Source organism: Salvelinus alpinus, chromosome 22 (assembly GCF_045679555.1).
Source record: "Salvelinus alpinus chromosome 22, SLU_Salpinus.1, whole genome shotgun sequence".
In the NCBI taxonomy this organism is placed as follows: Eukaryota; Metazoa; Chordata; class Actinopteri; order Salmoniformes; family Salmonidae; genus Salvelinus; species Salvelinus alpinus.
Genome location: NC_092107.1, coordinates 40,027,040 through 40,052,342, shown reverse-complemented (window position 1 = coordinate 40,052,342; position 25,303 = coordinate 40,027,040). Strand labels below are relative to the sequence as shown.

Below are 25,303 nucleotides of genomic sequence, written 5' to 3'. Positions count from 1 at the left end.
ATTTATTTTTGTCAGAAACATTTCAATTTAGCCCTATCCATATGGGCCAATTTAGCCCTATCCATATGGGCCTATTTCTGAGTGTAAAGGGTTAACCTTTCAGCCCTCTCTGAAGAGCCAGGGATCAGTTTAACCACTAAAGACAATCCCTTTAACATATTGACACTACCTCATCCCTTTAAGACAAAACCACTACGGCTCAGTGAGAAACAGACCCATAGCCCCCTCCCCTGAGCACTTGATGTTTATTAATAAGTTAAGTATTGAATATGGTGATAGCTATCCTAGCCCTTTTGTTGGCTAGGTGGAGGCTCCCACATGTTAAGATAAATCTATTGATAAGAAGTGCCTAGGGGAAGTGCCTAGGGGCTAGGGGAAGTGCCTAGGGAGGGGAAGTGCCTAGGGGCCAGGGGAAGTGCCTAGGGCCTAGGGGAAGTGCCTAGGGAAAGTGCCTAGGGGGAAGTGCCTAGGGCCTAGGGGAAGTGCCTAGGGGAAGTGCCTAGGGGCTAGGGGAAGTGCCTAAGGGAAGTGCCTAGGGCCTAGGGGAAGTGCCTAGGGGAAGTGCCGAGGGGCTAGGGGAAGTGCCTAGGGCCTAGGGGAAGTGCCTAGGGCCTAGGGGAAGTGCCTAGGGCCTAGGGGAAGTGCCTAGGGGAAGTGCCTAGGGGCTAGGGGAAGTGCCTAGGGCCTAGGGTAAGTGCCAGGGGCTAAGGGGTTCGATTTAGGGTTGTGCATACGACTGCCTTGTCTTTAAACACACCAACACTAGTTCTGCGTAACCCCTTTTAACCTCCACTAGCCTGGAACAGCCTTTACACCCCTCAGAGCCAATAACATCGCTCATTTCCCCCTCACTCCCCACTGGGGGTGTTTCTGTGTGTGTCTCCCAGTGGGGGGTGCAGATGTTTCCTGGGTGGAAGTTCGATCTCGTGCAGAGGAGGCTGGTTGTTAGTTTGCCACTCCTAGTGTAGTGTGTGTGTGTGTGTGTGTGTGTGTGTGTGTGTGTGTGATACCTTGCCCTCCCACTCCAGCAGTAGTGTGTGTAACTCTCCCTCCTTGGCGTAGGCTCTGGCTGTGTGTCCTAAGGCATTGGTCTGCAGGGGGTTGGCACCTGCACAGAGAGAGAGAGAGAGGGGTTAGGGGGGGTCAAAGGTTAGGGGTCAGACTGCAGCATTTGGACCGCTCGACAGGGTAGAAAGAGGGGTCATATTTGTGATGCCTAAAATGCACATTCTGACCCCTCTACACACACATCCCTGCCTACTGCACAATCTCCTCAAACACAACAGGTATTAACACACAGCAGGTATTATATTAACACACAGCAGGTATTAACACACAGCAGGTATTATATTAACACACAGCAGGTATTAACACACAGCAGGTATTATATTAACACACAGCAGGTATTATATTAACACACAGCAGGTATTATATTAACACACAGCAGGTATTAACACACAGCAGGTATTATATTAACAGACAGCAGGTATTATATTAACAGACAGCAGGTATTAACACACAGCAGGTATTATATTAACACACAGCAGGTATTAACACACAGCAGGTATTATATTAACACACAGCAGGTATTAACAGACAGCAGGTATTAACACACAGCAGGTATTATATTAACAGACAGCAGGTATTAAATTAACAGACAGCAGGTATTATATTAACAGACAGCAGGTATTAACACACAGCAGGTATTATATTAACACACAGCAGGTATTAACACACAGCAGGTATTATATTAACACACAGCAGGTATTAACAGACAGCAGGTATTAACACACAGCAGGTATTATATTAACAGACAGCAGGTATTATATTAACAGACAGCAGGTATTATATTAACAGACAGCAGGTATTATATTAACAGACAGCAGGTATTAACACACAGCAGGTATTACCACACAGCAGGTATTAACACACAGCAGGTATTAACACACAGCAGGTATTAACACACATCAGGTATTAACACACAGCAGGTATTAACAGACAGCAGGTATTAAGACACAGCAGGTATTATATTAAGACACAGCAGGTATTATATTAACACACATCAGGTATTAACAGACAGCAGGTATTAAGACACAGCAGGTATTATATTAACACACAGCAGGTATTAACACACAGCAGGTATTATATTAACACACAGCAGGTATTATATTAAAACACAGCAGGTATTAACACACAGCAGGTATTAACACACAGCAGGTATTATATTAACACACAGCAGGTATTATATTAAAACACAGCAGGTATTAACACACAGCAGGTATTAACACACAGCAGCTATTATATTAACACACAGCAGCTATTATATTAACACACAGCAGGTATTATATTAACACACAGCAGGTATTATATTAACACACAGCAGGTATTAACACACAGCAGGTATTAACACACAGCAGGTATTATATTAACACACAGCAGCTATTATATTAACACACAGCAGGTATTATATTAAAACACAGCAGGTATTATATTAACACACAGCAGGTATTATATTAAAACACAGCAGGTATTAACACACAGCAGGTATTATATTAAAACACAGCAGGTATTATATTAACACACAGCAGGTATTAACACACAGCAGGTATTATATTAACACACAGCAGGTATTAACACACAGCAGGTATTAACACACAGCAGGTATTATATTAACACACAGCAGGTATCATCCTCATTCCAAGATGGCTTAGCAGTTCAGACGTCATTTCTGTTTCGTATTGTCGTGTCCTGTATATATATATATTTACACCTTTCTTCGCATATCTTTTATATATTTTATTATCCAAGAACTCAACTACAAAAGCTTTCCTGCAAAAGCTTTCCTGCAACCCGCTTCACCAATTACAAAAAAGTATTATTTACCTCAAATCTGAAAATCCACCGTGGAAGCTAGCCAGGGGCTAATTCAGAAGCTAGCCAGAAAGCTAACCAGAAGCTATCCGATAGCTAGCCAGAAGCTAATCTGTAGCTGCCCAGAAATTAGCCGGTTTGCTGGCTAGCGTTGGTGTTTCAGCTGCCCACGTTTTGTGGTCATCAGCTATTCCTTTAGCTCGATAATCTACCGGCACTTTTGTGCAACGCGACTCGGACCGGAGCATTCCGGGACTTTTTTTTTTCTTTTTTTCTCTCAGTTTCCCCGGATTTCAGCCGCAGGCTCTGGACATTTGCACCTTGATTTCGCAGCTAGCTAGCTGCAAACCGTGTGACTATTGGCTTACGTCGATCCCGGAGCAAACTCAAATCATTCCGGAGCTAGCCAGCTGAGGAGTTCCATCAGCCATTCCTGGGCTACAGTCACCTATCCGGACCCGTTTTTTTTGTTGTTGTTGTTGCTGCAGATACGGAGCCCCACCGGGCCTTCACGACTGACTGCCGACGTTATCTGCCCGAGGGAGTTATCCAACTGGCACCTCCGTCCCGACGTTACCTGAACGCTCATCTGGGGCCCGCTAACCGTTAGCTGTCTTATCGGCTGCTATCTGAATAAGTATATCGGACAATTATTATTATGATTTTTTTTTTTTTTTTTTTTTTCTTGGGTCACTATATCTATTTTGCCAATGTGGATTGATCCCCTCTACCACACGGAACCCCACTAACCTACCGACGGAAACGCACGAGGTATCTACAAATAGACCTCCATCCTATGCTATCTTGCTACCGATAGCCATCTACCCGGCCAGCTGTCTGGATCGCCGTGACCCCAACCAACCTCTACTCACTGGACCCTTATTGATCACTCGATTAAGCATGCCTCTCCTTAATGTAAATATGCCTTGTCCATTGCTGTTCTGGTTAGTGTTTATTGGCTTATTTCACTGTAGAGCCTCTAGCCCTGCTCACTATACCATATCCAACCTCTCAGTTCCACCACCCACATATGCGATGACATCACCTGGTTTCAATGATGTTTCTAGAGACAATATCTCTCTCATCATCACTCAATACCTAGGTTTACCTCCACTGTATTCACATCCTACCATACCTTTGTCTGTACATTATTCCTTGAAGCTATTTTATCGCCCCCAGAAACTTCCTTTTACTCTCTGCTCTAGAAGTTCTAGACGACCAATTCTCATAGCTTTTAGCCGTACCCTTATCCTACTCCTCCTCTGTTCCTCTGGTGATGTAGAGGTGAATCCAGGCCCTGCAGTACCTAGCTCCACTCCTATTCCCCAGGCGCTCTCTTTTGATGACTTCTGTAACCGTAATAGCCTTGGCTTCATGCATGTTAACATTAGAAGCCTCCTCCCTAAGTTTGTTTTGTTCACTGCTTTAGCACACTCTGCCAACCTGGATGTTTTAGCCGTGTCTGAATCCTGGCTTAGAAAGACCACCAAAAATTCTGACATTTTCATCCCCAACTACAAGATTTTCAGACAAGATAGAACGGCCAAAGGGGGCGGTGTTGCAATCTACTGCAAAGATTGCCTGCAGAGTTCTGTTTTACTATCCAGGTCTGTTCCCAAACAATTTGAACTTCTACTTTTAAAAATCCACCTCTCTAAAAACAAGTCTCTCACCGTTGCTGCCTGCTATAGACCACCCTCTGCCCCCAGCTGTGCTCTGGACACTATATGTGAACTGATTGCCCCCCATCTATCTTCAGAGCTCGTGCTGCTAGGCGACCTAAATTTGAACATGCTTAACACCCCAGCCACCCTACAATCTAAGCTTGATGCCCTCAATCTCACACAAATTATCAATGAACCTACCAGGTACCACCCCAATTCCGTAAACACGGGTACCCTCATAGATATCATCCTAACAAACTTGCCCTCCAAATACACCTCTGCTGTTTTCAACCAAGATCTCAGCGATCACTGCCTCATTGCCTGCATCCGTAATGGGTCAGCGGTCAAACGACCTCCACTCATCACTGTCAAACGCTCCCTGAAACACTTCAGCGAGCAGGCCTTTCTAATCGACCTGGCCGAGGTATCCTGGAAGGATATTGATCTCATCCCGTCAGTAGAGGATGCCTGGACATTTTTTAAAAATGCCTTCCTCACCATCTTGAATAAGCATGCCCCATTCAAGAAATTTAGAACCAGGAACAGATATAGCCCTTGGTTCTCTCCTGACCTGACTGCCCTCGACCAACAGAAAAACATCCTATGGCGTTCTGCATTAGCATCGAACAGCCCCTGTGATATGCAACTTTTCAGGGAAGCTAGAAACCAGTATACACAGGCAGTTAGAAAAGCCAAGGCTAGCTTTTTCAAGCAGAAATTTGCTTCCTGCAACACAAATTCAAAAAAGTTCTGGGACACTGTAAAGTCCATGGAGAATAAGAACACCTCCTCCCAGCTTCCAACTGCTCTGAAGATAGGAAACACTGTCACCACCGACAAATCCACTATAATTGAGAATTTCAATAAGCATTTTTCTACGGCTGGCCATGCTTTCCACCTGGCTACCCCTACCCCGGACAACAGCACTGCCCTCCCCTCTGCTACTCGCCCAAGCCTTCCCCATTTCTCTTTCTCCCAAATACAGTCAGCTGATGTTCTAAAAGAGCTGCAAAATCTGGACCCTTACAAATCAGCCGGGCTAGATAATCTGGACCCTTTCTTTCTAAAACTATCTGCTGAAATTGTTGCCACCCCTATTACTAGCCTTTTCAACCTCTCTTTCGTGTCGTCTGAGATTCCCAAAGATTGGAAAGCAGCTGCGGTTATCCCCCTCTTCAAAGGGGGGGACACTCTTGACCCTAACAGCTACAGACCTATATCTATCCTACCCTGCCTTTCTAAGGTCTTCGAAAGCCAAGTCAACAAACAGATTACCGACCATTTCGAATCCCACCATACCTTCTCCGCTATGCAATCTGGTTTCAGAGCTGGTCATGGGTGCACCTCAGCCACGCTCAAGGTCATAAACGATATCTTAACCGCCATCGATAGGAAACAATACTGTGCAGCCGTGTTCATTGACCTGGCCAAGGCTTTTGACTCTGTCAATCACCACATCCTCATCGGCAGACTCGACAGCCTTGGTTTCTCTAATGATTGCCTCGCCTGGTTCACCAACTACTTCTCTGATCGAGTTCAGTGTGTCAAATCGGAGGGTCTGTTGTCCGGGCCTCTGGCAGTCTCCATGGGGGTGCCACAGGGTTCAATTCTTGGACCGACTCTCTTCTCTGTATACATCAATGATGTCGCTCTTGCTGCTGGTGATTCTCTGATCCACCTCTACGCAGACGACACTATTCTGTATACTTCTGGCCCTTCTTTTGACACTGTGTTAACAACCCTCCAGGCGAGCTTCAATGCCATACAACTCTCCTTCCGTGGCCTCCAATTGCTCTTAAATACAAGTAAAACTAAATGCATGCTCTTCAACCGATCGCTGCCTGCACCTGCCTGCCTGTCCAACATCACTACTCTGTACGGCTCTGACTTAGAATATGTGGACAACTACAAATACCTAGGTGTCTGGTTAGACTGTAAACTCTCCTTCCAGACTCACATCAAACATCTCCAATCCAAAGTTAAATCTAGAATTGGCTTCCTATTCCGCAACAAAGCATCCTTCACTCATGCTGCCAAACATACCCTTGTAAAACTGACCATCCTACCAATCCTCGACTTCGGTGATGTCATTTACAAAATAGCCTCCAAAACCCTACTCAATAAATTGGATGCAGTCTATCACAGTGCCATCCGTTTTGTCACCAAAGCCCCATATACTACCCACCACTGCGACCTGTACACTCTCGTTGGCTGGCCCTCGCTTCATACTCGTCGCCAAACCCACTGGTTCCAGGTCATCTACAAGACCCTGCTAGGTAAAGTCCCCCCTTATCTCAGCTCGCTGGTCACCATAGCAACACCTACCTGTAGCACGCGCTCCAGCAGGTTTATCTCTCTGGTCACCCCCAAAACCAATTCTTCCTTTGGCCGCCTCTCCTTCCAGTTCTCTGCTGCCAATGACTGGAACGAACTACAAAAATCTCTGAAACTGGAAACACTTATCTCCCTCACTAGCTTTAAGCACCAGCTGTCAGAGCAGCTCATAGATTACTGCACCTGTACATAGCCCATCTATAATTTAGCCCAAACAACTACCTCTTTACCTACTGTATTTATTTATTTATTTTGCTCCTTTGCACCCCATTATTTCTGTCTCTACTTTGCGCTTTCTTCCACTGCAAACCAACCATTCCAGTGTTTTTAGTTTTTATTTTACTTGCTGTGTTGTATTTACTTCGCCACCATGGCCTTTTTATATTTTTATTTATTTATACATATATTTGTTTGCCTTCACCTCCCTTATCTCACCTCACTTGCTCACATTGTATATAGACTTATATTTTTTTTCACTGTATCATTGACTATATGTTTGTTTTACTCCATGTGTAACTATGTGTTGTTGTATGTGTCGAACTGCTTTGCTTTTTCTTGGCCAGGTCGCAATTGTAAATGAGAACGTGTTCTCAATTTGCCTACCTGGTTAAATAAAGGTTAAATAAAAAAAATAAAAAAATAATATTAACAGACAGCAGGTATTAACACACAGCAGGTATTATATTAACAGACAGCAGGTATTAACACACAGCGGGTATTATATTAACAGACAGCAGGTATTAACACACAGCAGGTATTAACACAGGTCAGGAATTAACTCCACTGCCACAGCAGGAGTTCAACACAGAGTTCAACTGGTCCGTCAAGGAGAAAGACATGCCAGAACCCACAGCAGTAGGTTTTTACCCCTATATTACAGTAGGTTATTACCCCTATATTACAGTAGTTTACTATATTACAGTAGGTTATTACCCCTATATTACAGTAGTTTACTATATTATATTACAGTAGTTTACTATATTATATTACAGTAGGTTATTACCCCTATATTACAGTAGGTTATTATATTACAGTAGGTTATTACCCCTATATTACAGTAGGTTATTACCCCTATATTACAGTAGGTTATTACCCCTATATTACAGTAGGTTATTACCCCTATATTACAGTAGGTTATTATATTACAGTAGGTTATTATATTACAGTAGGTTATTACCCCTATATTACAGTAGGTTATTACCCCTATATTACAGTAGGTTATTATATTACAGTAGGTTATTACCCCTATATTACAGTAGGTTATTACCCCTATATTACAGTAGGTTATTATATTACAGTAGGTTATTACCCCTATATTACAGTAGGTTATTACCTCTATATTACAGTAGGTTACTATATTACAGTAGGTTATTACCCCTATATTACAGTAGGTTATTATATTACAGTAGATTATTACCCCTATATAACAGTAGGTTACTATATTATATTACAGTAGATTACTATATTATATTACAGTAGGTTACTATATTATATTACAGTAGGTTACTATATTACAGTAGGTTATATTATATGACAGTAGGTTACTATATTACAGTAGGTTATTACCCCTATATTACAGTAGGTTATTATATTATATTACAGTAGGTTACTATATTATATTACAGTAGGTTATTAACCCTATATTACAGTAGGTTATTATATTATATTACAGTCGGTTATTACCCCTATATTACAGTAGGTTACTATATTATATTACAGTAGGTTACTATATTATATTACAGTAGATTTTTACCCCTATATTACAGTAGGTTACTATATTATATTACAGTAGGTTACTATATTATATTACAGTAGGCTACTATATTACAGTAGGTTATATTATATTACAGTAGGTTACTATATTACAGTAGGTTATTACCCCTATATTACAGTAGGTTATTATATTACAGTAGGTTATTATATTATATTACAGTAGGTTATTATATTATATTACAGTAGGTTACTATATTATATTACAGTAGGTTACTATATTATATTACAGTAGGTTATTAACCCTATATTACAGTAGGTTACTCACTCAGGAGGCTGAAGAAATTCGGCTTGTCACCAAAAGCACTCACAAACTTCTACAGATGCACAATCGAGAGCATCCTGTCGGGCTGTATCACCGCCTGGTACGGCAACTGCTCCGCCCACAACCGTAAGGCTCTCCAGAGGGTAGTGAGGTCTGCAGAACGCATCACCGGGGGCAAACTACCTGCCCTCCAGGACACCTACACCACCCGATGTCACAGGAAGGCCATAAAGATCATCAAGGACAACAACCACCCAAGCCACTGCCTGTTCACCCCGCTATCATCCAGAAGGCGAGGTCAGTACAGGTGCATCAAAGCAGGGACCGAGAGACTGAAAAACAGCTTCTATCTCAAGGCCATCAGACTGTTAAACAGCCACCACTAACATTTAGCGGCCGCTGCCAACATACTGACTCAACTCCAGCCACTTTAAAAATGGGAATTGATGGAAATTATGTAAAAATGTACCACTAGCCACTTTAAACAATGCCACTTAATATAATGTTTACATACCCTACATTACCCATCTCATATGTATATACTGTACTCTATATCATCTACTGCATCTTGCCATCTTTATGTAATACATGTACCACTAGCCACTTTAAACTATGCCACTTTATGTTTACATACCCTACAGTACTCATATCATATGTATATACCGTACTCTATACCATCTACTGCATCTTGCCATGCCGTTCTGTACCACCACTCATTCATATATCTTTATGTACATATTCTTTATCCCTTTACACTTGTGTGTGTGTATAAGGTAGTAGTTGTGGAATTGTTAGGTTAGATTACTTGTTGGTTATTACTGCATTGTCGGAACTAGAAGCACAAGCATTTCGCTACACTCGCATTAACATCTGCTAACCATGTGTATGTGACTAATAAAATTTGATTTGATTTGATTTATATTAAAGTAGGTTACTATATTATAGTAGGTTACTATATTATATTACAGTAGGTTATTTTATTATATTACAGTAGGTTACTATATTATATTACAGTAGATTACTACCCCTATATTACAGTAGGTTATTACCCCTATATTACAGTAGGTTATTACCCCTATATTACAGTAGGTTACTATATTACAGTAGGTTACTATAGTACAGTAGGTTACTATATTATATTACAGTAGATTACTATATTATATTACAGTAGGTTACTATATTACAGTAGGTTACTACCCCTATATTACAGTAGGTTACTATATTACAGTAGGTTACTACCCCTATATTACACACACACTAAAGGGCTGAGGTAACCTCAGGAGAGACGGCACGTGTTACAGTGTGTGTGTCAGTGATTGAGTGTGTGTGTGTGTGTGTCGGTGATTGAATGTGTGTGTGCGTGTGTGAGTCAATGATTGAGAATGTGTGTGTGTGTGTGTGTGTGTGTCGGTGATTGAGAGTGTGTGTCGGGGATTGAGAGTGTGTGTCGGGGATTGAGAGTGTGTGTCGGGGATTGAGAGTGTGTGTCGGGGATTGAGAGTGTGTGTCAGGGATTGAGTGTGTGTAATGGCAGTGTGGGGTGCCGGTGGTGTTGTCTGTAAGGGTGGTTAGCATTGCCTTATGCCCTGACCTGACCTGCACTCTTAACTCAGTGTCACACACACACACGCCTCTGTAGCGATGCCGCATGGTGTGTTTTGCGATGCTGTGTGTGTGTGTGTTTGTGTACCATGTGGTACATGGTCATAATGTTGCTGTGAGCGAAGACCAGTGAGAGTAATCGCCATGGTGATTATTGATAAAAACCTAAACACCTGCCCTGCTCCCAAACCAATGATCCAAACCCCAAACATAAAGGACAAAAGCAATATACCAGCTGACACACACCCACACACACTCACAGCTCCCCTCACCTGCCTCACACACACTCTGCCCCCCCCGTTCTGTTTCCAACATAATAAATAGCATCATTTAGGCCTTTAATATCAGCCCATCCCTCTGGGCCAAGGATCAACCCTAACGACCACTAACCCTCAGAGAGAGAGAGAGAGAGATAGAGGGGGGAGCAAGAGAGAAAAAGATAGAGGGAGAGGGGGAAGAGAGAGAAAGAGGGGGGAGAGGGGAGAGAGAGAAAGAGGGGAGAGAGAGAAAGAGTGTGCAGAGAGAGAGGGTAGAGTGAGTAGAGAGAGGGGAGAGAGGGGGGAGAGAAAGAGGGGAGAGAGAGAAAGAGGGGAGAGAGGGGGAGAGAGAAAGAGGGGAGAGAAAGAGGGGGGAGAGAGAGAGGGGAGGGTCACACGCAAACAATAACTATATTGAAACAGATGCAAAACCAGCAGTAAATTCACTTACAAACCCCTTTATTATTGCCTCATTAAAAATGTCTATTAGGAGTATTCTCTCTCTCCCCATTTCAGTACAGCTGGTGGGACAGGGACCCTGCTGGTCTGAGTGTCTAACCCCCCCTGGTCAGGGCCATGCTCCGCTCTATTACTCTCTGCCAGCCTTGTGGGGCCCTGTGTGGAGCCTGGGGGCTGGGTAGTGAGCTTCCCCAGGCAGGTTGAGGGCTGCTGGGGCAGGAGCCTGCTTGAGGTGGGCCTACAGACGGTGATGGATGGAGGCGTGAGACTAAGAGCCAACTGAGGCGAAGAGAGCAAGACAACGCACAAGGGTCACACACACACACACACACACACACACACACACACACACACACACACACACACACACACACACACACACACACACACACACACACACAGGGGAAATAAACACAAATGCAAGCACAAATACGCAGGCGCATATACACCTTAAACGACACACACAGAAGTTTTCATCACTGACAGCTGTTATTCATCACGTATGTTTTATTACAGCTCTCCTATAAAGAGGGGGAGAAAGGGAGGACAGAAGCAGGAAAACAGAAAGATGGAGGAGAGCAGAGGAAAGGAGGGGCCAATAGGAATGGAATCGTGAAACTGAACTTAGGAAGAAAAAAGACAAGAAACAACTTCTCCTCGTGTTACTGTGTGTGTGTGTGTGTGTGTGTGTGTGTGACTGCGCTAGTGAGTGAAGGGGAGGGAGGTCACAGATGGATTCTGATTTGCTGTGATAGCAGTGCCGGTCAGGCGTGGTCAGGTCGTCTGGGTAACAACATCTTTAATGTGATTGGTTTAGAATAATTGTTTCTGTTTTGAGAAATCTCTCCAGTTTTTTTATGTAAAAATGTATCAGGGTCAGGAAGGAGAGTGTGTGTGTGTGGGGGGGGGTGTTATTCCATTAGGTGAGTAGAATTTGTTTAAGCACTTAGATTACTCATTCTCTCAGCCTCATCCCTCTTTCCCCTTTTGCTGTGTCTAGTTCTACCGGTCAGTTTGAGGAAGAGAGAGAAAAAGATGGAGGACCAGAACACGACAGTGGGAGAGGTGTAATCCATCATAAACAGAACAGTATTCCTGTAACTCAATCATGACAGTGTTTGTGTGTGTGTGCGTGGGCTTACCTAGTAATTAAGACAGTGGGCTTACCTAGTAATTAAGACAGTGGTCTAAGCTTTTGGGGGGTTTATTTGGACATTTTTAAGGATGCAGATTATTTGTGAAACCTTTGCACATAGCAGTTATTATTTCGATCCATTAAATAAGCGCAGTTTAGAGACTTCCTCATACCAAATGGCAACAATCATTTTCTTTAACAATCATGCTTCAGTTCTATCTCCTTAGAAAGTCATTATTCAATATGTATACACTAACCTCCCCACACACTAATAACATACTCATAGATATTCAATATGTATACACTAACCCCCCCCACACACACACACTAATACCATACTCATAGATATTCAAGATGGACAGTGGGGAGAACAAGTATTTGACACACTGCCGATTTTGCAGGTTTTCCTACTTACAAAGCATGTAGAGGTCTGTAATTTTTTATCATAGGTACACTTCAACTGTGAGAGACGGAATCTAAAACAAAAATCCAGAAAATCACATTGTATGATTTTTAAGTAATTAATTTGCATTTTATTGCATGACATAAGTATTTGATACATCAGAAAACCTGCAAAATCGGCAGTGTATCAAATACTTGTTCTCCTCACTGTATACACTTAACCCCCCCACACTAATATAAAATACTCATAGATATTCAATGTATACACTAACCCCCCCACACTAATTAAATACTCATAGAAATCACACACACACAGACAATTCAATTCAAGGTGCTATGTTGGCATGGAACCATATGTTTACATATTACACTCGGACAAGTTCCAAAATAATAGACCTTTGTCATATTATGTCTATATGTGACCCAATTCAGGAAACTAGGCGTATGTCGCAAGTTACGACTTCACAGGAGAGCTGTTTGAACGTAAAATAAAGTTTTGTTTTATCAAAATTCGTTTTTTGGGGGGGGGGCAGAAATGCTTTCTCGAACATGTGAACTTTCATGTGCCTTAATAACAAACATGTATGTCATTTGTAAATACGAATACAATTGTTAAATTAGAGTCTTGTCGGTTAAATTGGCTGAGATAATGAGTGGGCTGGACATGCCGAGAGAGAAGTTCGGATTGGTCTGCCATATTGAAGGCTTCTGTCTATTTGAACTCATTAGTCTGTGTTGGTAATCCTGTTGAACGCGGCTTTAAAATGGTTTTATTGTGTAGTGGAGCTGCATAAGTGTTGCTCTCCACTTTCTGAAGGATCAAGTTGTGAAATCAGTGGAATTAGAGTCTGATATATAAAGAGATGGAGGAAACACTTGTCTCTGGATTACATCTTCAAACTATGGGCAACCGTGGCATGGCCTCTGTGACAGGGAGACGCGTCCATCACGCACGGTGATGTATACAGGTGAGATAGTCTAGCGATAGCTAGCTACATTTTCAGATATTACACCTTTCTAATTTTGACAGAAAATGGTTTCATTTCAAACTAAAGTGTACTGTTAGCTAGCTAACGTTAGCTGGCCGGCTCCCTAGCTAGCGTTAGCTGGCCGGCTCCCTAGCTAACGTTAGCTGGCCGGCTCCCTAGCTAGCGTTAGCTGGCCGGCTCCCTAGCTAGCGTTAGCTGGCCGGCTCCCTAGCTAGCGTTAGCTGGCCGGCTCCCTAGCTAACGTTAGCTGGCCGGCTCCCTAGCTAACGTTAGCTGGCCGGCTCCCTAGCTAGCGTTAGCTGGCCGGCTCCCTAGCTAACGTTAGCTGGCCGGCTCCCTAGCTAACGTTAGCTGGCTGGCTCCCTAGCTAACGTTAGCTGGCTGGCTCCCTAGCTGACGTTATTTGTTTCCCAGAGCCGTTGTTGTGATGGCACACTGTTGTATTTCACCCAGTAGATATGGGAGTTTATCAAAATTGGGTTTGTTTTTTCGAATTCTTTATATATCTGTGTAATCTGAGGGAAATATGTGCCTCTAATATGGTCATACATTTGGCAGGAGGTTAGGAAGTGTAGCTCAGTTTCCACTTCATTTTGTTGGCAGTGTGCACATAGCCTGTCTTCTCATGAGAGCCAGGTCTGCCTTCTGCAGCCTTTCTCAATAGCAAGGCTATGCTCACTGAGTCTGTACATAGTCAAAGCTTTCCTTAATTTTGGGTCAGTCACGGTGGTCAGGTATTCTGCCATTGTGTACTCTCTGTTCAGGGCCAAATTTCATTCTAGTTTGCTCAGTTTTTTTGTTAATTCTTTCCAATGTGTCAAGTAATGGTCTTTTTGTTTTCCCATGATTTGGTTGGGTCTAATCTCACAGTTTCTCTCTATTTTCTTGTGGTGTTGCCCCAGGACAGGGTCTGTGCAAGGGTCAGAGATCAATTAGGTCTGGAGGGAGGGCTGGAGGGAGGTTGGGGCTTACTTGTTTAAAACCCACTGGTGTGTAGAGGGACCGTAGGAGGGGAGGGATGTTCTGCCCTGGGGTAGTGTGTTCGGTAGAGGACCCGAGTCAACGACAGGTGTGAGCACAGAAACCCAATCAGTCACTTAAAGTACACCTCAAGGACATGATATGCGTGTGTGTGGATGCGTGTCAGTGTGTGTGTGTGTGTATGTGTGTATGTGTGTGCACGGGCGCGTGTCAGTGTGTGTGTGTGGATGCGTGTCAGTGTGTGTGTGTGTGTCAGTGTGTGTGTGTGTGTGTGTGTATGTGTGTGCACGGGCGCGTGTCAGTGTGTGTGTGTGTGTGTATGTATGTATGTGTGTGCACGGGCGCGTGTCAGTGTGTGTGTGTGTGTGTATGTATGTATGTGCATGGGCGCGTGTCAGTGTGTGTGTGTGTGTGTATGTATGTGTGTGCACGGGCGCGTGTCAGTGTGTGTGTGTGTGTGTGTGTGTATGTATGTGTGTGCACGGGCGCGTGTCAGTGTGTGTGTGTGTGTGTGTATGTATGTGTGTGCACGGGCGCGTGTCAGTGTGTGTGCGTGACTCACCTTTCTCCAGCAGCATGCGTACAGCGTGTCAGTGTGTGTGTGTGACTCACCTTTCTCCAGCAGCATGCGTACAGCGTGTCAGTGTGTGTGTGTGACTCACCTTTCTCCAGCAGCATGCGTACAGCGTGTCAGTGTGTGTGTGACTCACCTTTCTCCAGCAGCATGCGTACAGCGTGTCAGTGTGTGTGACTCACCTTTCTCCAGCAGCATGCGTACAGCGTGTCAGTGTGTGTGTGTGACTCACCTTTCTCCAGCAGCATGCGTACAGCGTGTCAGTGTGTGTGTGACTCACCTTTCTCCAGCAGCATGCGTACAGCGTGTCAGTGTGTGTGTGACTCACCTTTCTCCAGCAGCATGCGTACAGCGTGTCAGTGTGTGTGTGACTCACCTTTCTCCAGCAGCATGCGTACAGCGTGTCAGTGTGTGTGTGTGACTCACCTTTCTCCAGCAGCATGCGTACAGCGTGTCAGTGTGTGTGTGACTCACCTTTCTCCAGCAGCATGCGTACAGCGTGTCAGTGTGTGTGACTCACCTTTCTCCAGCAGCATGCGTACAGCGTGTCAGTGTGTGTGTGTGACTCACCTTTCTCCAGCAGCATGCGTACAGCGTGTCAGTGTGTGTGTGTGACTCACCTTTCTCCAGCAGCATGCGTACAGCGTGTGGGTCGTCGGCCAGCGTTGCGTAGTGTAGGGCTGTGCAACCACGGAAACCAGCCCTGCTACTCAGCCTGCTACTAAATTCATCCTCCCTGGAAACCAACACTGACACACAGACAGACACACAGACAGACACACAGACAGTCACACAGACAGACAGACAGGCAGACAGACAGACAAAAAGAGGGCGAAGGAGAGAGAAGTAATGAAAGCAGAGAGATTAATAAATCAGTTGTATTTTTATCTTCTCCATTCATGTAAAATGATGATTACCAAACTCATTTCTACATTAGAGAGAATCCATGATGTTTCTACTTTAAAAATAGAAGCATTGACCCTGATAGTGTGTTCAACAACACTCTGTATAGTAATGATACACACTTCTTTATTACACACACAGCCTCTCTCTCTCTCTCCCTTCCCCTCTCCCTCTACTCAGCCCTTATTTATCTCTCTCTCCCTTCCCCTCTCCCTCTACCCAGCCCTTATTTATCTCTCTCTCCCTCTACCCAGCCCTTATTTATCTCTCTCTCTCCCTTCACCCAGCCCTTATTTATCTCTCCCTCTACCCAGCCCTTATTTATCTCTCTCTCTCTCTACCCAGCCCTTATTGATCTCTCTCTCTCCCTTCACCCAGCCCTTATTTATCTCTCTCTCTCCCTTCCCCTCTCCCTAGCCCTTATTTATCTCTCTCTCTCTCTACCCAGCCCTTATTGATCTCTCTCTCTATCTCTCTCTACCCAGCCCTTATTTATCTCTCTCTCTCTCTCTCTACCCAGCCCTTATTTATCTCTCTCTCCCTCTACCCAGCCCTTATTTATCTCTCTCTCTCCCTTCCCCTCTCTCTCTACCCAGCCCTTATTTATCTCTCTCTCCCTCTACCCAGCCCTTATTTATCTCTCTCTCCCTTCCCCTCTCCCCAGCCCTTATTTATCTCTCTCTCTCTCTCTCTCCCTCTACCCAGCCCTTATTTATCTCTCTCGCTCCCTCTCCCAAGTCCTTATTTCTCTCTCTCTCTCTCTCCCTCCCTCCCTCTTTCTACCCAGCACTTAGTTTTCTCCTTCCGACCACCACTTGTCAACCTCTGGCTCTCTTTTCCCCGACACTCCCTCTCTCCCTCTCATTGTCTGCCTTCATCTCTTTCCCTGGAACTTTGTCTCTTCACTCCCTCCCTCCATCACCTAATCCCCCCTCTCCCTCCCCCTCTCTCCCTGACAGGCTGGCCGGTGTGTGTATGGATGTCTGAGAGGGATAATCACAGCAAACTCAATAAAGCGTCGCGCAGGCCCGCCTAGCCCATCTATCAGCGTGCGTCTGGGAAATGCTTCCCCGCGCAACGCCGCCCCGCGTGGACCCAAAGCTGACAGCTATATAAATGTGTGCAATATACATATCACATATAAATATGTCTGCAGAGCCAGCAGAGGCTGAGTCTGTGTGTGTGTGTGTGTGTGTGTGTGTGTGTGTGTGTTTCCGTAGAAAACAAATAAAACAACGCCTCCACCAGAAAATAAATAAATAAAATATATAAATGGGGAACAAATGAAACTCTTACATATATGCAAATATGAGAGGGGCTCATAATGTCTGTGTCTACAGTTAGAATTCATCTATGTAATAACAAACTAACGACCAGGGCCTACTGTGTATCTGTCTATCTAACAAACTAACGACCAGGGCCCACTGTGTGTCTGTCTATCGAACAAACTAACGACCAGGGCCCACTGTGTATCTGTCTATCTAACAAACTAACGACCAGGGTCCACTGTGTATCTGTCTATCTAACAAACTAACGACCAGGGCCCACTGTGTGTCTGTCTATCGAACAAACTAACGACCAGGGCCCACTGTGTATCTGTCTATCTAACAAACTAACGACCAGGGCCCACTGTGTATCTGTCTATCTAACAAACTAACGACCAGGGCCCACTGTGTATCTGTCTATCTAACAAACTAACGACCAGGGCCCACTGTGTATCTGTCTATCTAACAAACTAACGACCAGGGCCCACTGTGTATCTGTCTATCTAACAAACTAACGACCAGGGCCCACTGTGTATCTGTCTAACTAACAAACTAACGACCAGGGCCCACTGTGTATCTGTCTAACTAACAAACTAACGACCAGGGCCCACTGTGTATCTGTCTATCTAACAAACTAACGACCAGGGTCCACTGTGTGTCTGTCTATCTAACAAACTAACGACCAGGGCCCACTGTGTGTCTGTCTATCTAACAAACTAACGACCAGGGCCCACTGTGTGTCTGTCTATCTAACGACCAGGGCCCACTGTGTATCTGTCTATCTAACAAACTAATGACCAGGGCCCACTGTGTATCTGTCTATCTAACGACCAGGGCCCACTGTGTATCTGTCTATCTAACAAACCAACGACCAGGGCCCACTGTGTATCTGTCTATCTAACAAACTAACGACCAGGGCCCACTGTGTATCTGTCTATCTAACAAACTAACGACCAGGGCCCACTGTGTATCTGTCTATCTAACGACCAGGGCCCACTGTGTATCTGTCTATCTAACAAACTAACGACCAGGGCCCACTGTGTATCTGTCTATCTAACGACCAGGGCCCACTGTGTATCTGTCTATCTAACAAACTAACGACCAGGGCCCACTGTGTGTCTGTCTATCTAACAAACTAACGACCAGGGCCCACTGTGTATCTGTCTATCTAACAAACTAACGACCAGGGCCCACTGTGTATCTGTCTATCTAACAAACTAACGACCAGGGCCCACTGTGTATCTGTCTATCTAACAAACTAACGACCAGGGCCCACTGTGTATCTGTCTATCTAACAAACTAACGACCAGGGCCCACTGTGTATCTGTCTATCTAACAAACTAACGACCAGGGCCCACTGTGTATCTCTCTATCTAACAAACTAACGACCAGGGTCCACTGTGTATCTGTCTATCTAACAAACTAACGACCAGGGCCCACTGTGTATCTGTCTGTCTGCAACATCATCACGTGTGTAAGATACACTCTGAGTTGGGGGGTTAGGAGGATGCTCCAGCTTGTCTCTGAGTTGGGGGGGTTAGGAGGATGCTCCAGCTTGTCTCTGAGCTGGGGGGTTAGGAGGATGCTCCAGCTTGTCTCTGAGTTGGGGGGGGGTTAGGAGGATGGATGAATGATGTCATAGTTACCTTCCAGTGAGTGAATGCCCTTCTCTCTGGATGTGTCATAGACGTTGTTGAAGTCGTCTCCTGCGTTAGGATCAGCCCCAGCCTCCAGCAGAACCTTCACCACGCTGGAAAACACAAACACACATTTAGTAAAACAACAAGGGTGTGTGTGCTATCTGACAATGGACTACAGCCATATCAGCTAATTGTGATATGACCTGCGACCACCCTGCCTGTGGACCAGCGACCTCCCTGCCTGTGGACCAGCGACCTCCCTGCCTGTGGACCAGCGACCTCCCTGCCTGTGGACCAGCGACCTCCCTGCCTGTGGACCAGCGACCTCCCTGCCTGTGGACCAGCGACCTCCCTGCCTGTGGACCACCGACCTCCCTGCCTGTGGACCAGCGACCTCCCTGGCTGTGGACCAGCGACCTCCCTGGCTGTGGACCAGCGACCTCCCTGCCTGTGGACCAGCGACCTCCCTGGCTGTGGACCAGCGACCTCCCTGCCTGTGGACCAGCGACCTCCCTGCCTGTGGACCAGCGACCTCCCTGCCTGTGGACCAGCGACCTCCCTGCCTGTGGACCAGCGACATCCCTGCCTGTGGACCAGCGACCTCCCTGCCTGTGGACCAGCGACCTCCCTGCCTGTGGACCAGCGACCTCCCTGCCTGTGGACCAGCGACCTCCCTGGCTGTGGACCAGCGACCTCCCTGGCTGTGACTGTGTCTAAAGTGCTCCCTCCTCCCTCCACTGCTCAGACTGATCTACTGCTAGTCTTGCCTCAACAATTCCATTTTGTTACATCTCATCTTATTGACATTTGTTTCTTGTAAATGTTCTTGGAATTCCCATTAGAACTGTTTAACCATCTCTAAATGTCCCACAATCCTCCAGGCCACAGGTTGGCCACACAGGGGTGGAGAGTACCCATGGGAACCATGGGAAATGGACAGGGTAGACTCCAACCCCCTTACCCCCCAGTGTCCCCAAACTAGCGAGGGTGCTAGGGGACGTTTCCGGCGCTGTGTGAACTCCTTCAGTGGAGCGGACCGACCCGGCAGTCAACAACGCGTCAAAAGACACACTACTCCCATGGCAACGCCGTTCACTGTGACCCCAGCGACATTCCAGGTACCGTCACTCAGTCTACACCCTCCGCCACCCCATTGACGCACCAAACCCCCCATCCCACACACCATCAGACCCCCCGTCCCACCCCCACCACACACCCCACCATGAACAAGGGATGTGACACTGAGACACACTACAGACAGCCAACATCTGGCCCGTGTTGTTTTGTGGTGTACTACATACTGAGGTTCTCCCACAGCTAGTCTGGTCCCAGATCAGTTTTGCTTTACAGCATGACAATAGTAATCAGAGGAGTTAGCTACTGCAGATACAGATCTGGGGCCAGGCTAACCTGATAGCTTCTTCACATAGAGATCTGGGGCCAAGCTAACCTGATAGCTTCTTCACATAGAGATCTGGGACCAGGCTGACCTGATAGCTTCTTCACATAGAGATCTGGGACCAGGCTAACCTGATAGCTTCTTCACATAGAGATCTGGGACCAGGCTAACCTGCTAGCTTCTTCACATAGAGATCTGGGACCATGCTAACCTGCTAGCTTCTTCACATAGAGATCTGGGACCAGGCTAACCTGATAGCTTCTTCACATAGAGATCTGGGACCAGGCTAACCTGATAGCTTCTTCACATAGAGATCTGGGACCATGCTAACCTGCTAGCTTCTTCACATAGAGATCTGGGACCAGGCTAACCTGATAGCTTCTTCACATAGAGATCTGGGACCAGGCTAACCTGATAGCTTCTTCACATAGAGATCTGGGACCATGCTAACCTGATAGCTTCTTCAGAGGATGATGATATGGTTGTGTTTGTTATGGTTGCCAGCACCAAGGACTTGTCTCAGTGAGTCTCTATGGTAAAATGGTATCTTGTGTTGTGTGTCTTCAGAGATAGGGAGGCAGAAGTTTGTGGTGATGATACTCAGAACCTATGCGATCCCTGTCCACTAGCCCTGTGGGAGAGGTGGAGGCTTCTGTTTTGTGCCGGACCGTGTGACAGGACAGCACTGCTGGTAAGGAGGGGCTATCTTCTTTTGTTACTGTATCAGTTCAGCTGTGGGAGGGGTGGGGGAGCAGTGACCCAAAGAGGGCTCTCTCTCGCCCCGGCAAGCACTTCTACAAACACATATCCTCAGACACAAATACACGCACGCACGCAAACGCACACGCACACACACCGGTAGGCAGGGGTATGTGGAGAAGAGGGTTTGGCTAAAAAGGGTTGTTAATGGTATCGAAAAGGTAAACATGGACAGAGAGAAAGGAACAATAGAGAGAGGAGGAGGAGGAGGGGAGGAAGAGGATGAAAGAGAGGATCTGAATATACAGCAGGTTGTGATACTCCTCAGGTCATGGAACCCGTTTCTGGTTTTGAGTAATACGTGCTGGTAAACTGACTTTATTTGGGCTGTGTGTGATAGAGATATAACACCAAATCATGGCCAACCTATGACTGCACAGCCCTAGTGAGAGTGTATTAGCCCGAGTGAGAGCGTATTAGCCCTAGTGAGAGCGTATTAGCCCTAGTGAGAGTGTTTGAGAGAGTGTATTAGCCCTAGTGAGAGCGTATTAGCCGTAGTGAGAGCGTATTAGCCCTAGTGAGAGCGTATTAGCCGTAGTGAGAGTGTATTAGCCCTAGTGAGAGTGTATTAGCCCTAGTGAGAGAGTATTAGCCCTAGTGAGAGAGTATTAGCCCTAGTGAGAGCATATTAGCCCTAGTGAGAGCATATTAGCCTTAGTGAGGGCGTCTTAGCCCTAGTGAGAGTGTTTGAGAGAGTGTATTAGCCCTAGTGAGAGCATATTAGCCCTAGTGAGAGCATATTAGCCCTAGTGAGAGCATATTAGCCCTAGTGAGAGCATATTAGCCTTAGTGAGGGCGTCTTAGCCCTAGTGAGAGCATATTAGCCCTAGTGAGAGCATATTAGCCCTAGTGAGAGCATATTAGCCTTAGTGAGGGCGTCTTAGCCCTAGTGAGAGTGTTTGAGAGAGTGTATTAGCCCTAGTGAGAGCATATTAGCCCTAGTGAGAGCATATTAGCCCTAGTGAGAGCATATTAGCCCTAGTGAGAGCATATTAGCCTTAGTGAGGGCGTCTTAGCCCTAGTGAGAGTGTTTGAGAGAGTGTATTAGCCCTAGTGAGAGCGTATTAGCCGTAGTGAGAGCGTATTAGCCCTAGTGAGAGCGTATTAGCCCTAGTGAGAGCGTATTAGCCCTAGTGAGAGCGTATTAGCCCTAGTGAGAGTGTTTGAGAGAGTGTATTAGCCCTAGTGAGAGCGTATTAGCCCTAGTGAGAGCATATTAGCCGTAGTGAGAGCGTATTAGCCCTAGTGAGAGCGTATTAGCCCTAGTGAGAGCGTATTAGCCCTAGTGAGAGCGTATTAGCCCTAGTGAGAGCGTATTAGCCCTAGTGAGAGCGTATTAGCCCTAGTGAGAGTGTTTGAGAGAGTGTATTAGCCCCCCACCCCCACCTGGCCAGACAGTCACCTACACCCCCCCACCCACATACCCCCACCTGGCCAGACAGTCACCTACACCCCCCCACCCACATACCCCCACCTGGCCAGACAGTCACCTACCCCCCCACCCACATACCCCCACCTGGCCAGACAGTCACCTACCCCCCCACCCACATACCCCCACCTGGCCAGTGGTCAGTCTCACACTGTCTCCCTCTGAAGCCCGCAGGGTCGTGGGATGGAGGGGTGGGGGTAGAGGTGGGAGGATCAGGGATTCTAGGGTCTCTGTCCATAGCCTGCTCGGTCAGTACTCACTCCAGTACTCTCCCTCTCTATCCCTCTCCAGGCCTTTCCCTCTCTATCCTTCTCCAGGCCTCTCCCTCTCTATCCTTCTCCAGGCCTCTCCCTCTCTATCCCTCTCCAGGCCTCTCCCTATCGCTCTCTCCAGGCCTCTCCCTCTCTCCAGGCCTCTCCCTATCTCTCTCTCCAGGCCTCTCCCTATCCCTCTCTCCAGGCCTATCCCTATCCCTCTCTCCAGGCCTGTCCCTCTCTCTATCCCTCTCCAGGCCTGTCCCTCTCTCTATCCCTCTCCAGGCCTGTCCCTATCCCCCTCTCCAGGCCTCTCCCTATCCCCCTCTCCAGGCCTCTCCCTATCCCCCTCTCCAGGCCTCTCCCTATCCCCCTCTCCAGGCCTCTCTCTATCCCCCTCTCCAGGCCTCTCTCTATCCCGCTCTCCAGGCCTCTCTCTATCCCTCTCTCCAGGCCTCTCTCTATCCCTCTCTCCAGGCCTCTCTCTATCCCTCTCTCCAGGCCTCTCTCTATCCCTCTCTCCAGGCCTCTCCCTATCCCTCTCTCCAGGCCTCTCCCTATCCCTCTCTCCAGGCCTCTCCCTATCCCCCTCTCCAGGCCTCTCCCTATCCCCCTCTCCAGGCCTATCCCCCTCTCCAGGCCTCTCCCTCTCTCCAGGCCTCTCCCTCTCTCCAGGCCTCTCCCTATCCCCCTCTCAAGGCCTCTCCCTATCCCCCTCTCAAGGCCTCTCTCCAGGCCTCTCCCTATCCCTCTCTCCAGGCCTCTCCCTATCCCTCTCTCCAGGCCTCTCCATCCCTCTCTCCAGGCCTCTCCATCCCTCTCTCCAGGCCTCTCCCGCCACCCAGGCCTCTCTATCCCTCTCTCCAGGCTTCTCCATCCCTCTCTCCAGGCCTCTCCATCCCTTTCTCCAGTCCTCTCCCGCCACCCAGGCCTCTCCATCCCTCTCTCCAGGCCTCTCCCGCCACCCAGGCCTCTCCATCCCTCTCTCCAGGCCTCTCCCGCCACCCAGGCCTCTCCATCCCTCTCTCCAGGCCTCTCTCCAGGCCTCTCCATCCTCTTGAGAAGGAGAGGAAAACTTGTATTCACATTTTTCTCAACGAGTCTCTCTGTCGGAACGGTCAACAGGCGTTCCACTCGGGCGAGCGCTCATTGTGCACGTGAATGGAGGGAGGGGAGGAAGGGATAGGGGGATGGAGAGAGAAAGAGATATGGAGAGGGAGATTGTGTGTTAAGAGTGCAAACAGGGGGGTACCCTGCCCATTCCTTCTTTCAGCCACATCAAAGCTACTCAAATACACACACCCTCAACCCCCCCCCACCACCTCACACACTCAACCCCAACCCCTCACACACACAATCTCAACCTCACTCTCACACACACACAACCCCTCACACTAGGGCTGACCCCATTTAGTCGACTGGTCGATCAGTGTTGATTGGTCTATAAATTAAGAAAATATTCTGTATCAAATAATACCAGGCTAGGTTGGAGAGGATTGGCGCATTGTTCATTTGACACAACATTGGCGCATTAGCCTAAAGTCCTCAGAGCCAGAACAACCTTGTCGACTGCTGTTGAATAAATAATGAACAGTTAGGAAACACATTTACTAACAAGCAATGAAAACGTGCATTGTATAAAAGAAAGTCCACACCTCCATTTAAAGTTTTTTTTGTTTTTACTGAAGTGCCATAGCGCTCTACACCCCTGAGCATCTAGCGTATTTCATGACCCTGCGTCAAAAGACAGTTGGAAAGACGAGAGGATGTAGAACGTTTAATACACAGACTAAGTTAGCAAAACAATTGATTATAACCATTGGTAAACACTCATGTTATTAGGTCAAGTTTATCTACATGAAGATAAAGTTAAGAATAAAATGTTTAAAAAAATCCTAAATGGATGTAGACTTATTTAAAAAGTGTTTTGACAGTTATTTTATTTTCATGACGGTCTTCAACCATAACGGTCAGTTATATGGTTTATTAAATTACCGTCACAGCCCTAGTCATCGTAATATGTGACTCGTTTCGGGAAACTACTTCACAGGAGAGGCATTTGAACATAAACATTATTTTAATTTTTTTAAATCAAAATGCGTTTTTTTGGGGGGGGGGCAGAAATGCCTTTTGGAACATGTGAACATCCATGTGCCATAATAACAAACGGGTATGCCATCTGTAAATACGAATCAAATTGTTAAATTACGAGCCTAGTTGATTTAGCCATGGAAAAAGTCAGGAACCTTCCCGCTAGCCATGATTGGCTGAGGTAATGGATGGGCGGGACATGCCGAGAAATGAGTTAGGATTGGTCTGCCATGTTGCATGCTTCTGTCTATAACATGAAC

General features: G+C 46.3%; 1 protein-coding gene across 3 annotated transcripts in view; it reads right to left on the bottom strand.

Moving 5' to 3' along the window:
• The window catches only part of clpb (ClpB family mitochondrial disaggregase), a 78,764-nt gene that overhangs the window by 33,593 nt on the left and 19,868 nt on the right, over positions 1-25,303 (bottom strand). For all 3 annotated transcript variants that reach the window (XR_011669897.1, XM_071360082.1, XM_071360083.1), the window contains 3 exons: positions 19,118-19,221; positions 15,924-16,052; positions 1,011-1,108 (listed from right to left, as the gene is read on the bottom strand). Coding sequence is in view for 2 of the 3 variants with exons in the window: in XM_071360082.1 (XP_071216183.1) it covers positions 1,011-1,108; positions 15,924-16,052; positions 19,118-19,221 (331 nt within the window). In the remaining variant the exon portion in view is untranslated. The remainder of the gene's footprint in view (positions 1-1,010; positions 1,109-15,923; positions 16,053-19,117; positions 19,222-25,303) is intronic.